The 18771-nt window shown below is 39.5% G+C and overlaps 1 protein-coding gene across 1 annotated transcript in view; it reads right to left on the bottom strand.

The window, feature by feature from the left end:
- Positions 1–1608: 1608 nt before the first annotated feature.
- The window catches only part of aldh1a2 (aldehyde dehydrogenase 1 family, member A2), a 75867-nt gene continuing 58704 nt past the window's right edge, over positions 1609–18771 (bottom strand). Inside the window, exons 8-13 of the mRNA XM_067971508.1 lie at positions 14507–14609; positions 13414–13598; positions 12015–12179; positions 11724–11881; positions 8117–8191; positions 1609–7889 (exon numbers count right to left, since the gene is read on the bottom strand). Coding sequence (XP_067827609.1) covers positions 7817–7889; positions 8117–8191; positions 11724–11881; positions 12015–12179; positions 13414–13598; positions 14507–14609 — 759 coding nt within the window. The 3' untranslated portion in view covers positions 1609–7816. The remainder of the gene's footprint in view (positions 7890–8116; positions 8192–11723; positions 11882–12014; positions 12180–13413; positions 13599–14506; positions 14610–18771) is intronic.

The following is an 18771-nucleotide window of genomic DNA, read 5'->3' as shown; positions in this document are numbered from 1 at the left end:
TTGGTTTAATATCTCATACAAAAGACATCACCTCCAACAGTCCAGAATTGCTTCAGTACTGCACCAAATTGTCAGCCTAGATTACATACTGAAGTATCCAGAGTGGGGCATGAACCCATAACCTTCTGACTCAGGTGCGAATGCTACAACTCAGCCAAGGCTAACACATGTTGCATATTGTTCCCATCAAACGCCGTATACATTATTTAAGTAATGTGCATAAGGAGTTTGATGGTAACAAATTCTTCCGTGTACCATCATTTATTGTTTTTATTTTTTTACCAATTTTCTCCCTTACTTTTCTTGAGGTATTGGCTCTTGGCGCCGATGTGGCACCTTAATCACCCTCTGGTGTCCCCCTCAAGTGCACATTATTCAATTGTGAATCTTGACAGTGGGTATCAGTAGGATATTTGACTGCAACAGGAATCTCAACCAAACCCAAACCTGTTCTCATATGTCTACACATACACGTCCAATAAGGATCACTGGCCTAGCAATCAAGAATGGGGATCCTGGTCAACTTGACATTTCATAGCCCAGGGACATAAAGACCAATTGCAGTACCCCTATTACCACCTCAGCTGGGACCAATTAATTCAGCATAGAGCAGGAATCAATTTAGGACCTTTCCTGGTCTGTATGGCTCAGAAACTCACTGGATAAACTCACTGGGCTATTGGAGGAGTACTTCCTCCTCTAAGTCTTCCTTTGATTAATTTCTTCCTGCTCTCTCTCTTCTGGACCTCAGTTCTTTTCTGTTTTATCCTTAGCCTTCATTGTGTCCTTATATTTTCAGCATTATGCATTCCTTGATCCTGGAAAAAGAAACGGAGCATGTCTGAGGTTTGCAATGAAAGGGAATGTATTAGGGAACCTGAACAGGAGAGGGGGTAACTAGTGGATTTAAGAAGGAATACAGAATGAGCTTTTGGGTCTTGGGAAGAAGGAAGCATGCCTGTGGATCTGGGATCAAGGGAGATAATATTTTTGAGTCTGGTAGATACAGCAAAAATGTGCGATTGTGGGTCTGAGGAGAGCATATAGCTCCTGGATGAAGAGGCAGTATGTAGGTATGGAAAGGATCTTTGTGTCTAAAAGGAGGAATAAATCTGTGAGTCTAGTATGGAGAAGGACTATGGGTAGGCCAGGCAATAGGTACTAGCTTGGATTGGTTACTGTGCCTAAAAGTCTGAGTGAACTAAATTAACATACGTAGCTGATATGGAATCATGCCAGCGTTTATGATTACCTCTTACTATTAACTCTGTTCCTTAACAAACGACTTTTAAACCATTACTCCTACCAGTGTCATCAGCCCTCACTGATTTAGAAAATATTCAAAAATTCACAAGAATGAGCATAACATAACAAAAGGATATAATTGTGACTCCTAATTCTTTTTAAACTATATTTGAGTTCGATGGGAGTTTGATGCTTGAACACCCCATGTTTTCAGGATGTGGGCGACACTCGCAAGGCCGCATTTATTGCTCATCCCAAGTTACTCTGAGAAGGTGGTGGGCCTTCTCCTTGAACCGCTGCTGTCCTTGTGATGAGGGTGCTCCCACGATGGTTATGTCAAAGGTTATGTTTTGGAAGCCGTACTACATTCATCAAAAAATGTTTTAATCATTTAAATGTGTCCATAGAGAATATTTGAGTTTGAACAATGTAAAACATTCGTTTTCAGAACAAAATATAAAACTGTGCAGAAGATTTAACCAGTAGATACAAATCATGATAAATACAAGTGCCTTTGACAGCACACACTAATCACTTAAGAAATGAACTTGCCACAAAAACATTTACTTACAACCAAATCAACATTAGGCTATTACAGCTTGGCTCCTTACACCGTCTCTAGGTTTCCCTTTGTGGAAACTGAGTACAAATCCCAGAAACTTTGCAAAACATTACATTTCTCATCATTCTCCAATTACTCCGGGGAGTCTAAAGACCAAATCAGGTTTTGTACATTGTAATGATTTGTTTTTTAAACTGAGAAACCTGGGCCTACAGCTGAAGACACCACCAGGGGTAGAAGAGAGGACAAGATTAATTGAGAAATAGTGGTTAGGTGACGCTAGTCCTGGGTTATTCAAAGAAAGATTGAAAGAGGTAAAGATTTTTTAGATCCTGGGAAAGAATGAGCTAGAGTTCAAGACTGTGATCCTTAGGGAGGAGGTGTGGTGGGTAGGCTAGTGCACTTGAAGCTTGAGAGGAATAAGAAAGAAATGTTCAGAGAATGTGGCGGGTCAAAGATTAAAGTTTCTAATTATATATTACTGATTACTTCTATATCAGCAGTAAATATCACAGAAGAATAATTTGAAATGTACCGTATCAGATGTGCAAGGAGTCAGTCTTGCTGGATATTTTTCAAAAACATGATAAAGGAAAATTATGCATGTGGAATATATTATCATTGAAATACTGTATTTGTTTGTTTGAACTTAAATGTGAGTGTTTCAACAGGTACATTTTGTGGACACTGTTAATTGTTAGTGGCGTGTATAAAAGTAGCTTGGTGCAAGTTAGACTTGCATCAATCCATCGTAAAGCTGTGTAGATTCTGTTTACTGTTTCTCTTCATGCTGAAAAAAATGTCCTTTTCTCTTTTTTCTATCCCTATGATTTGTTGGCTCTGTTCCTATCTCCCAGTTCTCTTCGCACAATCTGTTGATTCCATCTCTGTCCTCCAGTTCAATCCCCCTGATCTGTTGGCTTTCTTTCTCCATTTCCCAGCTCTAAGAGTGCAGGTAATGGGCCGCCTCAGGGCTCGGGGCTGGGATCACTGCTATTTCTAATTTACATAAATGGCCTGGATTCAGAAGCTCAATGCAAAGATAGAAAGACTTGCATTTATATAATGCTTTTCATGACCTCAGGACGTCCCAAAGCGCTTTACAGCTAATGAAGTATTTTTGAAGTGTAGTCACTGTTGTAAGGTGGGAAACACGGCAGCCAATTCGCGCACAGCAAGGTCCCACAAACAACAATTTGATAATGGCCAGATAATCTGTTTTAGTGATCAAGGTGGCAAAGTGGTCAAGTTTGCAGATGGCACCAAGCTAAGAAGTGCAGCAGCTCAGAAATTACAGAATGAGTTGGACAAACATATAAGTGGGCAGAATGATGGCAAATAAAATTTAATCCAGATATGTGCTGCACACAGGAAGGAAAAATAGGTGACATACATACTCCATGACTGTGTTGAAATAGCTAAGGAAGAAGCTGAAAGAGACCCAGGAATTTTAGTAGACTCAACACTGAACATGTCCCACCAATGCAGAGCACCAATCAACAAAACCAATAGAATGATGATCTATATGGACAAAACAATAGAATACAAGTCAGAGGAGGTAGTAATCAAATTTTATAATGCTCTGGTCAGATCCCACCTTGAATACTGTGTCCAGTTCTGGTCACCAAGAAACAAGGGAGACATTCAAATATTGGAGGCAGTGCAGAAAAGAGCCACAGGGCTGACCCTCAGTCCCAGGAGTCTAAGTTATGAAGAAAGACTGGAAAGACCTGGACTTTTCATCCTAAAAAGGTATTTGAGAGGTGATCATAGGGGTATATAAGATTGTTAAGGAAATGGACAAAGTAAACTCAGAATATTACATTAAATTGTGACAGTAGAAGAAGGGGACACAGGTCCAAACTAGTAAACGGTAATTTTAGGATTAATTTCAGAGCATTCGTCACAGAGTGATCGATGTTTGGAATAAACTTCCCGATAGAGTGGTGGAGGCAAAAGCTCTAGCAGCATTTAAGAACAAATTAGATGCTGCAATGGGGGACTTTAGGAACTCTCTGGATAGATGAATTAAAATGGGCTGAATGACCTCCCTCATTTGTAATTACTTTGCAGGATCAGTGGGCCTTGCTTAGCTAACAGCACATATACATGTAGGTTGTCATTGCTGTGATGTACCGCTGAGAGCCGCAGATGTGGTGACACATTCAGATGGGACAAGTTCAAATGTTATCTATTTCAGGTCTCATTAACAATAATGTTGACTGATCACAGACCTTTTGACAAACCAAAACCTTTATTTGCTGTAAGATAAATTGCCAAAATGTTCAGTTCTATTTCTGGGTATATTCTTATAACCAAATATTTACGCAATTTTTTAAAACTTACATTATTTGCACTTTTACTTTAGCGTGACAGCACTTAAAATGCTGATGAGTTAATGGATTTTCATATAATTACAATAAAAATTATTGATAATATTTAGTTGCAGGGAAGGATCCCATGTGGCAATTTAATCATAAATTGCCTGTGGGAACTTAACAAGTGGCAGGGGTTTCAGGGCTAAACACTGAGAGGCAGGTATTCAGGTGCACAGTTGCCAGAAGTAAGTGCAGTCATTCCACTTTTGTCTGTATCGAGGGAGGAGAGATGAGTGGGGCTCTGACTATAAAGTTCTGTTTCAGACAGGTAAATAGTGAAGTGTAAGATGTTCGTCACTGGATTCAGGAGTGTTATCTTCTCGTAATATATAGTGTTTGGATTATGGGATAGAGTTTTGACCAGACACCAGTGAATAGATCCCCAGATGGGGACTTTGTTTATACTGGCCTAGTCACAACCAACACATCACAGCTGAAATTCTGTTCTAAAACATCAGCAGATTTTTAGTCAAATTGTTTTCACATAATTTTAACACTCCGATACCAAATGTATCTTGTTTCTTTAATGAAAAACGTATAGAAAATATCTTTATATCTTCATAGTACATAATTGTATATACATGATTTCAAAACTGCAATACATTTAACAAGAAGAAATCTGCAGTCATTCAATCAGTGTATAAAAATGCAAGGATTTATACATTATTGCTTTTTTGTGACATCAACCATAGGTGACTTAAAACAGAAACTGAAAGACAGCAGGAATGGTGAAAGTTCATCAAATTAATGTCAGATTTCATGAGTGGAGTGAAAAGCATGAAATAAAATATAATAATAAAGGATTAGCTTTTATCACTGTAATTTGTGTAATAACAAAATATTAAAAACATACATAAGCCTTGAAATGACTGTTTGTGATATTAACGGATGAATGCTTAACGAACTTGTAGGGAATTCCCCTGCCTATTACTTTAACAGAGGCGTATACCTGTTTATTTTAAATGGATTAAAGTCATGTTAAAATACTGGACAAAGCAATGTCTTATGAACATGTTAATTATTAGTCTGCTAATATCACCAATAGTAATTTCTAGACTAAATATTCAGAGTTGAAACATGTTTCTAATTACTTTGGTATCTTCTCATTTCATATCATACATTCTTTGATTTTATAGCCAACAGATCCTATCATTTCAGATTTTGCGGCTGATTAAAAAGGCTTTGTTTCTCTGATATGTGCTGCAGATTGCCTCTTACTTGGTTGCTATGTCTTCATCTGAGTTGTTAAGAATCGTAATGATTAATAGGAAGGGTTTACAATACTTGCATTAAAACCACTAAATAGTGGCCAAAATATTCCAAATGATTAAATTGATGCCTAATGTCCGATGCAGTGTCAGGTGACTGTGTTACAGCACTTTGTCCAGGATACATCATTCAATGGCATTGAGCTTCCAAAGATAGCCAAGGCCCAAGAGTTATTCCATACATTGATAATACTCAACAGTTAATAGTGTAAAGTGGGATCCACATGGTTAACACGTAATCACCAACTTGACAATATCCCTGATAACGTAGAAAGAGAACCTGGCACATTTATAAGGGTACTGTCTTCATAAAACAATGTTTAGCAAATCTTGTTTCCTTTGGCAAGGGAGTAGCCCAGGAAGAGCTGTGTGCCATTTTCACTGAAGTGCTGTTAATAGCCAAGTGATGTGGAAAGGTTGTTCAATGCAATTTACCCACCTGCATCATGTTTTTGGAAATAATTGAGAGAAAAGATTTGCCAAATAATTTTGCACGAAATCAATGTCACTGTGAGATATGGGCCTGGTTTTGTTTGGGTAATTTGTGGGGTGTTTGCTGTACTCACTGGGACATTGTAAACAAATGCAATTCTTGTTGGTATTCCAGGAAAAATCTTAAATGCGTTCAAAAAGAATACACTTTGCTAGAAGTAACAAGCAGAGGAAACCCTTCAGCGTTTGGTTCTGAATTCACTACACATGGTGAAGAGAGAAAATCACCCTCACTGGATGGAGTACGGACAGATTTTTAAGATGTTTTTAACCTAGTGCTAATTACTACCGCCGATTTCAGATTTTACCCGGTTCCTTCTACCCAGGCTGGAAGCGTACTGCAAAAGGTGCTGGATAGTCTAACATGGTACGTCTGCTATCAGACACAGCTGGATCCTGGCCCTGAAATTCCTGGGGAGGCTTGGGGTGGATGGGTGGGGTCGGGTGGGGGCTGGGTGTTGCAGGGAGCAGAACTTTTACCTGCTTACTGCCGGTGTCCCTGACCCCCAGTGCAAATCCTGGGACCAGGTTCCTTTGCATATTTTGAGCAGGTGTCCACATTGTTTCTGGCACATCTGAGGTGCTCACCTGACTGGGTAGGGGAGGGGAGGAATTTCGCCACAGCATTTTTCCACAGCATCAGCAAGGCTGGAGAACTATATTAAAAATATATTTTGAAACATGGCTGTCCTCTTCTGCCAGTATAGATAATCCAATCAATTGCTCTCCGATCAACAATTGCATTGAATGACTGAATGTTAAAATTTCAAACTCCTTTCCAGGCACTGAACAATGCTGGACCCCAGGGACTCACAGGCATTCCTGGTGCCTAGCAATGCTAAGGTCAGAAATGAGGTAAATCTTATGTTGGATCTCCCCCTGATTTGTGACAGGGCCAAAAAGGAGCAGAACCATGGCTGGCCCAGGTTCTGCCCCAAATTCTGCCTCTCCGCTCTGGTGACAGTCCACTGTGTAACACTCCCTTCCCTCCCTGGCTCCAGGAATTTCGAGGCCCCCTGTCCATAGTGGCAAAGGTTGACAGATGTATGTTAAAATTGTATTAGCGGTGTGTGTATAAAGATGTATATTTTAAAAGTTGAATTCCCAGCCTCAACTTACTGCTCGAGCAGACTCTCAGCTCTCTGTACTCTTTATATTGCTGGCAGTGGCTGTGAGAAATGACCAGTGTACTGCCAACAAACCATAGAGTAGATACCTAAATATTTATACTGGGGGTTACCAATAGAACTACCACCCACCCAGAGAACATTCCACATCATGTAATTTGCTTGCATAATTTTGATTTATTTTCTTCCCCTTCTAAGAAAGTGTGTAGGCCTGGGCTCATGTTTCTTCTGTGTCACTCTTAAAGAAGAGGAAGGACAAGGGTGTCAGTTTGGACTCACCCTTTAATTTTTCCTCCTTCACTTGCCTCTGCTCAGCACCGCCCACAGACAACCCACCCGAGTGCAGAAGACATGTTGATTTTAAACAATTGACGTTTAGGTTATGTGGCTGTTCTTGAATTGTTAGTAGCGACAGAGAAAATAAGAATTTGGCTTTCAGTTCCAGTGACACCATTGAGTTTCCACGGTATATTAAGTCTCCATAGTTTACAGATTACACAAGGCTAAAAATGATTTCGAAGAGCAACCATGTAATGAATGCACTCGGGGAATTTGCTGAGATTATTGTATTTCTTCAAATACACAGTATTTGTGGTACATATACATTTACTAGTATATTTTTTTACATTTTATAAGATAAAGCTTCAACCATATGCTGCACAACCAGTGTTGTGCACGTTTGTCCTGCTGATAAGTGAGAGGATTCACTGTGTCCATGTACAAAGTGTCAGTCTCACAGCGTTCTTAAGAATTCTTCTGTTGAATTCTGACGGTCACAGTTTTGATTTCAGTATATTCCTTCAGTCCGTATTCTCCCCTGGAGAAAACACATTCGCATTACACAATTGACTAAGGTAACACATAATTGTCGCTATCAGGAAAGGTGTTTCTTTAACACTATTTGTAAATTGTGTGTAGTTTAAGTTTTTTCCAAAGTTTAATTTCTATGCTTAACAGAAGATGTGCCTGCCGAAATACAACAGCACACTTAGATTTGGTGAGATACTCAAATGTTTTGAAACCTGGGTCTATAAAACTACTTACATTTCTCTACCATTGCCAGACATTTTAAATCCTCCAAAGGGACTCTGGACATTTAAGGCATTGTAACAATTAATCCTGCAATAAAGGAAGAATGAATTTAATTTGAATTCAATTACTGTTTAAAGAAATCTTTTCAACTACAAAGTCCACAAGCATGAATGCTGGAAAAAAATAAGGATGATTTGTAACAGCAATAATCCTCAAGAGGGTTTGATACACGGCACATGACAATGAATTTAATTGTTACAGACAAGCGAAATCTGGAAATTTGTCAAATGGAAAAGGGGGGGGAAGAACACACCACCTAATAAGACCAAACAGAATAAGCTCGAGCAAGTCCGGATGGATAGCAACTCAAAACTTAAATGATGTCATATTTTTGTCCTCTTCCAATATCTTAATGAAAAGTTGTCCGGTTTCAGTAATTAAATTTGTGCAAACGATTCAGTTCTTGGAGTAATTCCTGTTGCTTGAAATTCCCTGGTACCAAGCCAGGATTTCTAAAATACAAGTCAATTTGGAGCATACTTTTAGCGAGTTTGTAGTTTGATGTAATCGGCCCAACTAAACATGCTTCTAAAGTAACTTTATGTGTATAAAATGATACATATACACACACACACACACACACAATCGTCCCTAAGTATTTTAGTATGTGATCAATTTTAAAGGGGCACTATCTTCATGAAAATGTCTTTCACAAACTTTTCTTTGTTTACAAGCACATGATGTGACTACATGAATTGCATTAAAATCCATTGTCATATCACTTACAGATGATGGAGTCATAATAAAAGTGATACCTGACCTTTTCCTCCCACCTCAGCAAAAAAAGGTTGCCATTATGAGAAGATTTCACCTCGTTAAAGCTCAGAAGGTCGAGTTAATACAGATCCAGATTCTGCGATTGCACCAATGTACTGTGCGTGTTCTTATGGAAAATGCATACATATATGTACAAAATTAGTAACTGTGAAAAAGCACAGATATAAATATATTTGACCCAGGATGACCACCAACAATATGTTGGAGAAAAAGCACTTTGGCGTGCAATCCCAATTGCTTTACAAATCAACCGCCTAATTGAGTAGGGGGGGACTCTGTTTGTGGGTGTGCATGTGAGTGATGCAATGTGTTTTTGTGTGCGTGTTAAAGCATTAATACGTACATTTATTTGCAGTCCTGGCATTAAATTTTGAACTCCAAAAAAAGCAGGTTCAAATTGACTTCCACTTTTAAAATTTTAGCTCTAACAGCCATTGTGTATATCGTTAATTTCAGTTTTTCCATTTCTACCCCATTGGGTCTGGGCAGGCTACCTGACCATTGAAATGGAGCGGAGGAATATCACCCGCTCCTGTCCATAGTCGTGGGCACTTTCTGTCAGTGGACAATAATCAAATGCGGGCACCTTGGTTGACATCCCTTCCCTCCCCTGCCCCAGCCCCATTTAAGGGAAACTGAAGCCAATTGTAGTTCCTCTACCACTGCCCTGGCTGAGATCAACTAATTCAGCAGATTGGCAATTGAACCTAGTCTGTATGCTTCAGTACCATACAAAACATTGCATTGCCCATTCAGACATCAGGGGAGCCCCACATTTCATTTCGCAACAAAGGCCCAAGATAACAGACTGACCTAATCACATTTCAACAACACTGAAGACGAAAAGCTTGAAAAGCACAGAAAATCCTCATTGTACAAAGAAACTCTACTGTGTGCTCCAATTCATGAGAGGACGCTGTTTGTTTATAATATTATATATCTCAAAGTTTGCTAATCCTGAATAAAACAAAAGATAGAATCCAAGATGTGTAATATCCCTCAGGGATCAGAGACCGACTTTTGATATGTTTTGTTTCAATAAACATTCTTTCCTCCCAGAAGGTCGACTTTAACAACAGAATGAGCTCACTAAACCAGTCCCTGTGAAGCAGGCTGGAAACCATCTGAGGCAGGAGGCTGAGCAATGTTTTGTGCCAGCAACAGTCAAGGCAACAGCCTGCAGAGTGAGATGGGTTGGCAAGTTTCATAAGCAGCGAGTGACGTAGAAACACACAAACTGATTTGGACAGCGTGAGTCCACTGTACAGTGTTTACTCCCCACACTCAGTATCAGTAGAATTAACAATGCAATAGAAAGATAGTAGCAAACTTCAGGAGGACATAGACAGACTGGTGAAATGGGCAGACATGGCAGATGAAATTTAACAGAGAAGTGTGATGTGATACATTTTGGTCGGAAGAATGAGGAGAGGCATTATAAACTAAATGGTACAATTTTAAAGGGGGTGCAGGAACAGAGAGATCTGGGGGTGCACATACTCAAATCTTTGAAGGTGGCAGGACAAGTTTATAAGGCCGTTAAAAAAGCATACGGGAATCCTTGGCTTTATAAACAGAGGCATAGAGTACAAAAGCAAGGAAGTTATGGTAAACATTTATAAATCACTGGATGGGCCTCAGCTGGAGTATTGTGTCCAGTTCTGGGCACCAAACTTTAGGAAGGATGTCAAGGCCTTGGAGAGATTTACTAGAGTGGAGAGCTTCTCTAGTCTCTCCACATAATTGAAGTCCCAGGGATGAGGGACTTCAATTATGTGGAGAGACTAGAGAAGCTAGGATTGTTTTCCTTAGTGCAGAGATGGTTATGGGGAGATTTAATAGAGGTGTTCAAAATAATAAGGGGTTTTGATGGGGTAGAGAGAGAGAAAAGGTTTCCACTGGCAGAAGAGTTGGTAATCAGAGGACACAGATTTAAGATAATTGGCAAAACAACCAGGAGGGAGATGAGGAGAATTTTTTTAACGCAGTGAGTTGTTATGATCTGGACTGCACTGGGAGGTGTTGGAAGCAGATCCAATAGTAACTTTGAAAAGGGAATTGGATGTATATTTGAAAAGGAAAAATTTGCAGGGCTATGGTGAAAGAACGGAGGAATGGGATTAATTAGATGGCTCTTCCATAGAGCCGGCATAGGCACAATGGGCCGAATGGCCCCTTTCCGTGCTGCACGATTATATGATTCCATGATATTGATAATGTGACTTTTAGAGAAAGTCACCAGGCCCTGCTTCTCTTTGCTTTCAAAGGTAAGTACAGTTTTGAGATTGTAAATGTGGCTCTTGATACTGCTAAGTATTTCTCTTGGGCTTTATTTGGTGTCTATACAGTGTAGTAAATCCACAACATGTGACCATATGTGGAAGTGTTAATGTGTCAGAATTATACGTTTTGCAAGGCTCCACTCCCAACATGGAACCATGCTCAATGGGAGTGCAGATCAGAGAATCATTTTCCAGTCCATGCTCCTGTGGAGTAAGGCTCTATGCCATGAGCATAGTCTTGCAAGATTTACCCTTATATATCCTATAAGGGTAAGTTGGGAGTCTGACACCACCACATTTCAGAGTCTCAAAAGCAAACTACTGAAAAATCCGCATACGTGGAGTTCTGCTGGCCTGATATGAAGGGACATTGATTTTGTATTGAAATCAATGATCATTTTCCTCTAATGATAATTCAGGTGAATGACCTGGGAATCCTGGACAGTCCTGTCTCAACATCACGTCATTATGGTCTGTTTTTAAAAGATGTTCTTTCTTACCAGACTGTTCCAGCCTGCATTTCAGCAGAAACGCTTAATGCTTTATCGATATCCTTGGTGAAGACTGCAGCTACCAGGCCAAACTGAGAATTATTGGCCCTTTCCACTACCTCTTCCATAGTTTTAAACTTAATAATTGGTTGAACTGGCCCAAAAATCTGAAATAAATGGATGAAAGTGCTCAGAATTAAAATAAACGTAGGCAGCAATGTAGCATTCCAAAGAGTTTCATTGAATGGTTGAATCTAACTACTTCATACTGGAATTAATTGGAGATTGCGAGTTCTGTACCTCTTCCTTTGCTATCCTCATGTCATCCGTGACATTTGAAAATACAGTTGGTTCAATGAAGAATCCTTTTTTCCCCAGTGTCTTGCCACCACATTCAAGCTTTGCTCCTTCAGCTATGCCACTTAGTACAAGTTCAAGTACTTTATCACATTGCCGTTTGTCAATCTGAAAACAAATGAAATCCATTGCAGCAGGGATCCAATACCACAAACTGATGATCATACTGTGTAGCACTGTATCACAACAAACCCAACCTTACAAAGTACTGCAAAAAACCCAATGTTACATCATAGTAAAAAACCCAACCTTATATCGTACTGTAAAAAACCCAACTTTATATCGTACTGTAAAAAACGCAACCTTATATTGTACGGCAAAAAACCTTTACATTGTATGGCAAAAAACCCTTACATTGTATGTCAAAAAACCCTTACATTGTATGGCAAAAAAACCCAACCTTACATTGTATGGCAAAAAACCCTTACATTGTATGGCAAAAAACCCAACCTTATATTGTATGGCAAAAAACCCTTACATTGTATGTCAAAAAACCCTTACATTGTATGTCAAAAAACCCTTACATTGTATGGCAAAAAAACCCAACCTTATATTGTATGGCAAAAAACCCTTACATTGTATGTCAAAAAACCCTTACATTGTATGTCAAAAAACCCTTACATTGTATGGCAAAAAAACCCAACCTTATATTGTATGGCAAAAAACCCTTACATTGTATGGCAAAAAAACCTTACATTGTATGGCAAAAAACCCAACCTTACATTGTATGGCAAAAAACCCTTACATTGTATGGCAAAAAACCCTTACATTGTATGGCAAAAAACCTTTACATTGTACGGCAAAAAACCCTTACATTGTATGGCAAAAAACCTTTACATTGTACGGCAAAAAACCCTTACATTGTATGTCAAAAAACCCTTACATTGTACGGCAAAAAACCCAACCTTATATTGTATGGCAAAAAACCCTTACATTGTATGGCAAAAAACCCTTACATTGTATGTCAAGAAACCCTTACATTGTACCACAAAAAGACCCAATCTTATATCGTGTTGTAAAAAACCCAGCTTAAATTGTACCACAAAAAAAACCCTTATATTGTACAGGAAAAACATAAACATCTAAATTCATTCTACCTCTGGAATTAGATGCTAATACCTGTACAGTTTACTAAAATTAATCTTAATTGTTTCCTTCAGATGTATATTTATGTATTTGATGCTACAACATGGACATTTTTTTTATTGTCTCCAACTCAGATGCTATGTTCAGAGTTGCTAAGAAACTAAGATACAGCATGGTACAAAATTTACTCTACTATAAAAGTGGACGAATGTTAACATAACCATTTTTTTGTTTGTTTTGCTTGAGAAAATCTTACTTGTGGGCCCTGCTCGGTGGCAGGATCAAAGGGGTTTCCTACTGTTCTCCTCTGTGCACGTTCTGTACTCTTCCTGACAAACTCATCATAGATGGGCTCCTCCACATAGATCCGTGATCCTGCTGTGCAGCATTGGCCTTGGTTGAAGAACACACCCTGATGAGCCTGCTCCACAGCATAGTCCACTGCAAGAACAAGCCAACAACACAGCACATGGGAGGTTAGAAATTACCTCTTCTCTATCAGGAAATGCCAGTAACTGTCTGGGCAATTAATTCCAAAATATCAAAAGTTTCCCATCAAATATTTACAAAAATGATGAACTGCACATTTCTAATGTAAATATTATAAGGAATTAGAAAAACATGTTAAGCACAGTGCAGTTTTTTATTCACAGCAACAACATCTGTGACCCTGGTAAATATATAGGTTGATACCAAAATACTACTGCAATCTCCAAAGTAGTAAAGGATCTGCGATCTCTTCACTGTTAAATACAAATCAGATTTAAATGCTTAGCTGCAGGAAATAATGCAGTTCTTCTATTATAAATTCACTTTAGTCAGTAAATAAATTCACCTAGTCAGTTGTTCTTGTCTTTACTCCTCTTTCACCACACTTGCTACCACACATCCTTCTCCAACTGGGAAGGCAACAGGATATGTAGTTTGAGTGGGCTGAGGTGGGCAATGTCACCTTGTTCATCGCCTCCTTTGCTGTCGCATGTTGTTCCAGCAAGTGCAACAGCATAGAATTCTCAAACCTCACTCAGATCAGTGAGCTTGAACAACAGCCAAATATTATGTAGGTGTCTGTGTTACTCTCGCCACGTATTGGATATCTGTGGGCGGAACTTTCAACTTCGGAGGGGGTGTAAAACGGTGGTAGCGGATCCGCTGCCTGTAATACACCTCATCCAATTTTCCTGTCCATTGAAGTTAACGGACGGGGTGTATAACCGGTGATCAATCGCTACCATCCATTTTACACCCCACCAAAATTGAAAGTTCTGCCGTGTGTGTGTGCATGTGTGAACACGTATGTGTGCATGTCCTTGTTACATATGATAGCTAACATTTTAAGTTAAACCTACAATCGGCATCTGCAAAAATAATGTTCGGGCTCTTTCCTCCCAGCTCCAGAGTTACTCTCTTCAGATTACTCTTCCCAGCTGCTTCCTGGATTAGTTTTCCAACCTAATGGCAAATACAGAATGTAAACCTTAATATATATAAATCTCAGAACAGTCTAGGACTGAAGTCCAAATAAGGAAAAGTGATAAATCATAAATCAGTGGAAAGTTGGCTTTTAAATGCTGTTCAGAAACATTCTACCAGTTCGGACTAAAACAGATTCAGCAAAGTAAACGTAGCACAGCCGAGGGGCATGTTTCAGGAGCAGCTGTTTACATATGACAACACACTTGTAACATATCATGAGTGTGATAGACATGTGAGAGACTGGATATCATCCACATTGTAGCAGCAGCACATTCATATGTCTTATTCTGTGAGTACCCAAAGTCTTTAATGCTTTTCCTGTTTAAAACAAATCAGGGGATGAAGTCAAGCACACTGAAGACAAATCGGAAACCCTACCGAGTGAATGATGGGGTTTGTAGTTAATGCAGCTGTTAACTCGGAGAATTGGGCGGGTGGGATTTGGTCATTGTTTTACTTTTATTTACTTTGACGCTTCTCCTGCATCCAGCTAGCTGCTGATATGAAAGTGATAGCATACTTCAGACAGACCTTTCTGATTCATTCAGATGAGAAGCAGATTTCTTTAGTAGCTGATCTGCAGAATGACATTGCCAGCAGGAGGAGAATAGATGTACCGAGCCCACCAAATTTGAACGTCTGTACATCCCAGTTATAATGCCTGACGGGTCTCCCATAATCAGGGTGAAGCAATTTCACGAGCACAGATAGAATATCATGAAGAATATCATAACTTGTTTCGTTATTGGTGGTAAAGAACATAAAGAGGCACCACCTGGAAATACTGAAGGGCAATCTTTTCAAAAATGCTCTCTTTGCTTTCTGTAGTTGCAGTCCAGCACAGATCGCGCTGTACCACAATTACTCACCATCTCCTGATCTCTGGGATCTTGTGAGGTGTCAGCCTTGGCTCAGTGGTAGCACTCTCACCTCCAAGTTAGAAGGTCGTGGTTTAAAGCCTTACTCCAGAGACTTGAGCCCATAATCTAAGCTGCCACTTCAGTGTAGTACTGACGAAATGTTGCGCCGATGGAAGTGCCGTCTTTTGGATAAGATGTTAAACCGAGATCCCGCGTGCCCTCTCAGGTGGATGTAAAAGATCTTGGCCTTGAAATGCGTGGGCGCCACATTCATTTTACGGTTCTTCCCAGAACTGTTGAACTGCCTCTGGGGCCATAACTGGCGTCACAGCTCGCCAGTAATAACCAAATGAGGTTGGCGGACAAATTTCATATGGTGCTGCCACCTGCCTCATTTTGAACGTGCAACATGCGCAGGCCTCAATGCAGGCGTGATACAATTTCTAGGCCCTTATGTCAGTATTTAAAGAAGAGCATGGGAGTTCTCCCAGTGTCTTGGCCAACATTTATCCCTCAACCAATATCATAAAACAGATTATCAGGACATTTATCTCATTGCTGTTTGTGGGATCATGCTGTGCGCAAATTGGCTGCTGCAGCTTCCCACATTACAACAGTGACTACATTTCAAAAGTACTTCTTTGGCTGTGAAGCACTTTGGGATGTTGTGAAAGGTGCTACGTAATATATTTTTTCTTTTCTTTATATGTTCATGTTTTCAGTCTTAGAGCTAACCTTTGTTTTGCAAATAATAAGAAAGTCCTATCAATTTTATTTTCTATTCATGAGAAATACATAAATTAGGTCAATCCCCAAACAAAACACTAGAGCATCTGGATACTTTTTCTTCATTCGAATGTTCCATGAAATCTAAACAAATAGCAATGGTTCTCCCTTGTCCTCGCTGACCAGTTCCTCAACACCTCAAATTCAAAATTCAATAGTCAGCTATACATACAATAGCACAATACTTTTGTGAGAGGAAAGTGATTTTACAAGTAAATTCTGGTTGATCAATAATCAACTCAAAGATGTTAAAGAGGATTTGATGGGATGAGTTTAATGTCCTTCATATTCTAGACTTTAGGAGAATCTGGTGGATGAGAGGATCAGTTATCAGTCATAGAGGAGTTTACTGGAATCTGAAAGGGTGCAACTTTTTGCCTAACAACATTCTAGAAATGGGAGTATAATACTTTTTCTCAGAAGCTTTGTCAAAGAAATTAAGTTATTGTTTGCATCCTGTTGCTTTTTGGCTTTAAGAAAAACTCCTTAATTTTGTAATCACATGGTATGGTCAGTACAATGCAAGCTTTGGTCGAAAGGATTTTTAAAATGTTCGTCATTCCTTGTACGTTTTAAAAATTATCATGGGAAATCATTACTGACTATATAAAACTTCAGAAGAATGCTTTTGGGAAATTATCGTGGGCTGATTCTACTTTTAATTGACACTTTTGGATGAAATAACCAAAAAAAAAGCAGAGCTGAGTTCTGGCATTTAAGGGCTTGAGACAGGAAACAGCTTTCCCCTCTGTCTTGACTTTAAACTTTTAATAGGACATTCTTGAAATCATTCAGAAACAGAAGTGCATCGCTCATTATATCAAATTCAGAGAATGATTTATCTCGTTAATTTTTTGCACAACAATAATTTAAATGTGTTTCAAAGTCACAGCTTTTTGAATCCGAGGCTCAAGTGGCCAGAGGGAGTGCTCCATCTTGAGGGGGGAATGGTAAAAATCAGAGAGACTCACGTACCCATCCTGCCTCTCTCCATTAGTCAATAACAAATAGAAATGACCAATCTCAGTTAACCGTTAATAATTCTATGTCTTTTTTTCATATTGAATCATTCACTTTCATCAAATTAGCTTCCAACAGGTATTTCAGGGATGTCCATTTGAAAGTTGTGATAATAATACGGCTCATTTGTAAAGGGGAATCATCGTGAAAAGTTATTTGTAAATAACCAGAAAGTACATGCATTTATATAATGCCTTCCATGTCCTCAGGATGTCCCAATGCACTAACAGGCCAATGAATTACTTTTGAAATGCAGTCATGTTATTTTGTAGGCAAATGCGGCAGCCAATTTGCACATAGCAAGGTCTCACAAACAGCAAATAAGATAAATGGCCAGTCAGTCCGTTTTGGTGATGTTGGTCAATAGATAAATGTTGGCTGGGACATTGGGAGAACGCCCTTGCTCTTCTTTGAATAGTGCTGTGGGATTTCTCCCTTCACTGAAGCAGGCAGATCGGGCCTCAGTTTTAACAACTCATCCAAAAGACAGTACAACACTCCCTCAGTACTGCACTGAAGTGTCAGCCTAGATTAGATGTTCAAATCCTGGCACAAGACTTCAACTCATGACTTTTTGACTCAGAGGCATGAGTGCACTCTCAAATAAAAAAACCCCTGCCAAACACACAACATACCAGGGCATGAGAACAGGTTGGGCTTTTGCTTTACCAAGGTGCAAAGGCTGATGTCCAGAACGTGGTGACCCTGACACAAAGTCCTAAATCAAACTGACTCACCACATCAGTGGTACATTTCTCCGCACTCAAATGAAAGGTTTGCCAAACACTTTCACTTGAAGATTATGCCTCTTTAAACCTCTCTAGGTTTTCAGGTTTTTATTTCTTCTGTCATGTTTCTGCATAATCCAGTAAATATTTCTAACTTTCATTAAAAACTCCATCAAATTGGATAATATTACACATTGGGAAAATCACAGGCAATGTGTTTCAACAAATACGTTCTGGTTTCCAGTCTTTGTCCAGGTACAATTATCTTTAGTATATGCTAGAGGATTAGCTTTTCTGAGCAAACTTAGTTGTCATGGCTCCTATTGTTAAGGTGCTTTACATTGCCCTAAATCTCCCTCCTGCTCCCTGCACTAATGCCCCATCTTGCTAGCTCCCTGCCTGACCAATCCCCCTCTTATTCACTTCAGCTTGGAAAAATCTCCCCTCCAACCTTCCATCAGATTCCTACTGCCCACTTCCACCCGACCTAATCTTTCCTGTTCTAGCTCTCTACTTGGTCAATCCTCCTCCCACCAGCTTCCTGAATGTTGATTTCCCCCCTCCCACTAGTTCCCTACCAGGCCAATGAACTCTCACCCCAGCTCATTGACTCATCAATCTCTCCTCCCACTAGCTCTCTTTGTGGGGAATTTCTCTTCTACCAGATCTGTACTGTCTATTTTTCCTTCCTGCTTATGCCTTAATTGGAGATGTCCCTCGCTCTTTTCTCTCCCTGGTCCATCC

Source organism: Heptranchias perlo, chromosome 34 (assembly GCF_035084215.1).
Source record: "Heptranchias perlo isolate sHepPer1 chromosome 34, sHepPer1.hap1, whole genome shotgun sequence".
Lineage (NCBI taxonomy): Eukaryota > Metazoa > Chordata > Chondrichthyes > Hexanchiformes > Hexanchidae > Heptranchias > Heptranchias perlo.
The sequence above is the reverse complement of the archived record's forward strand: the minus strand, read 5'-3'. Positions and strand labels throughout refer to the sequence as shown.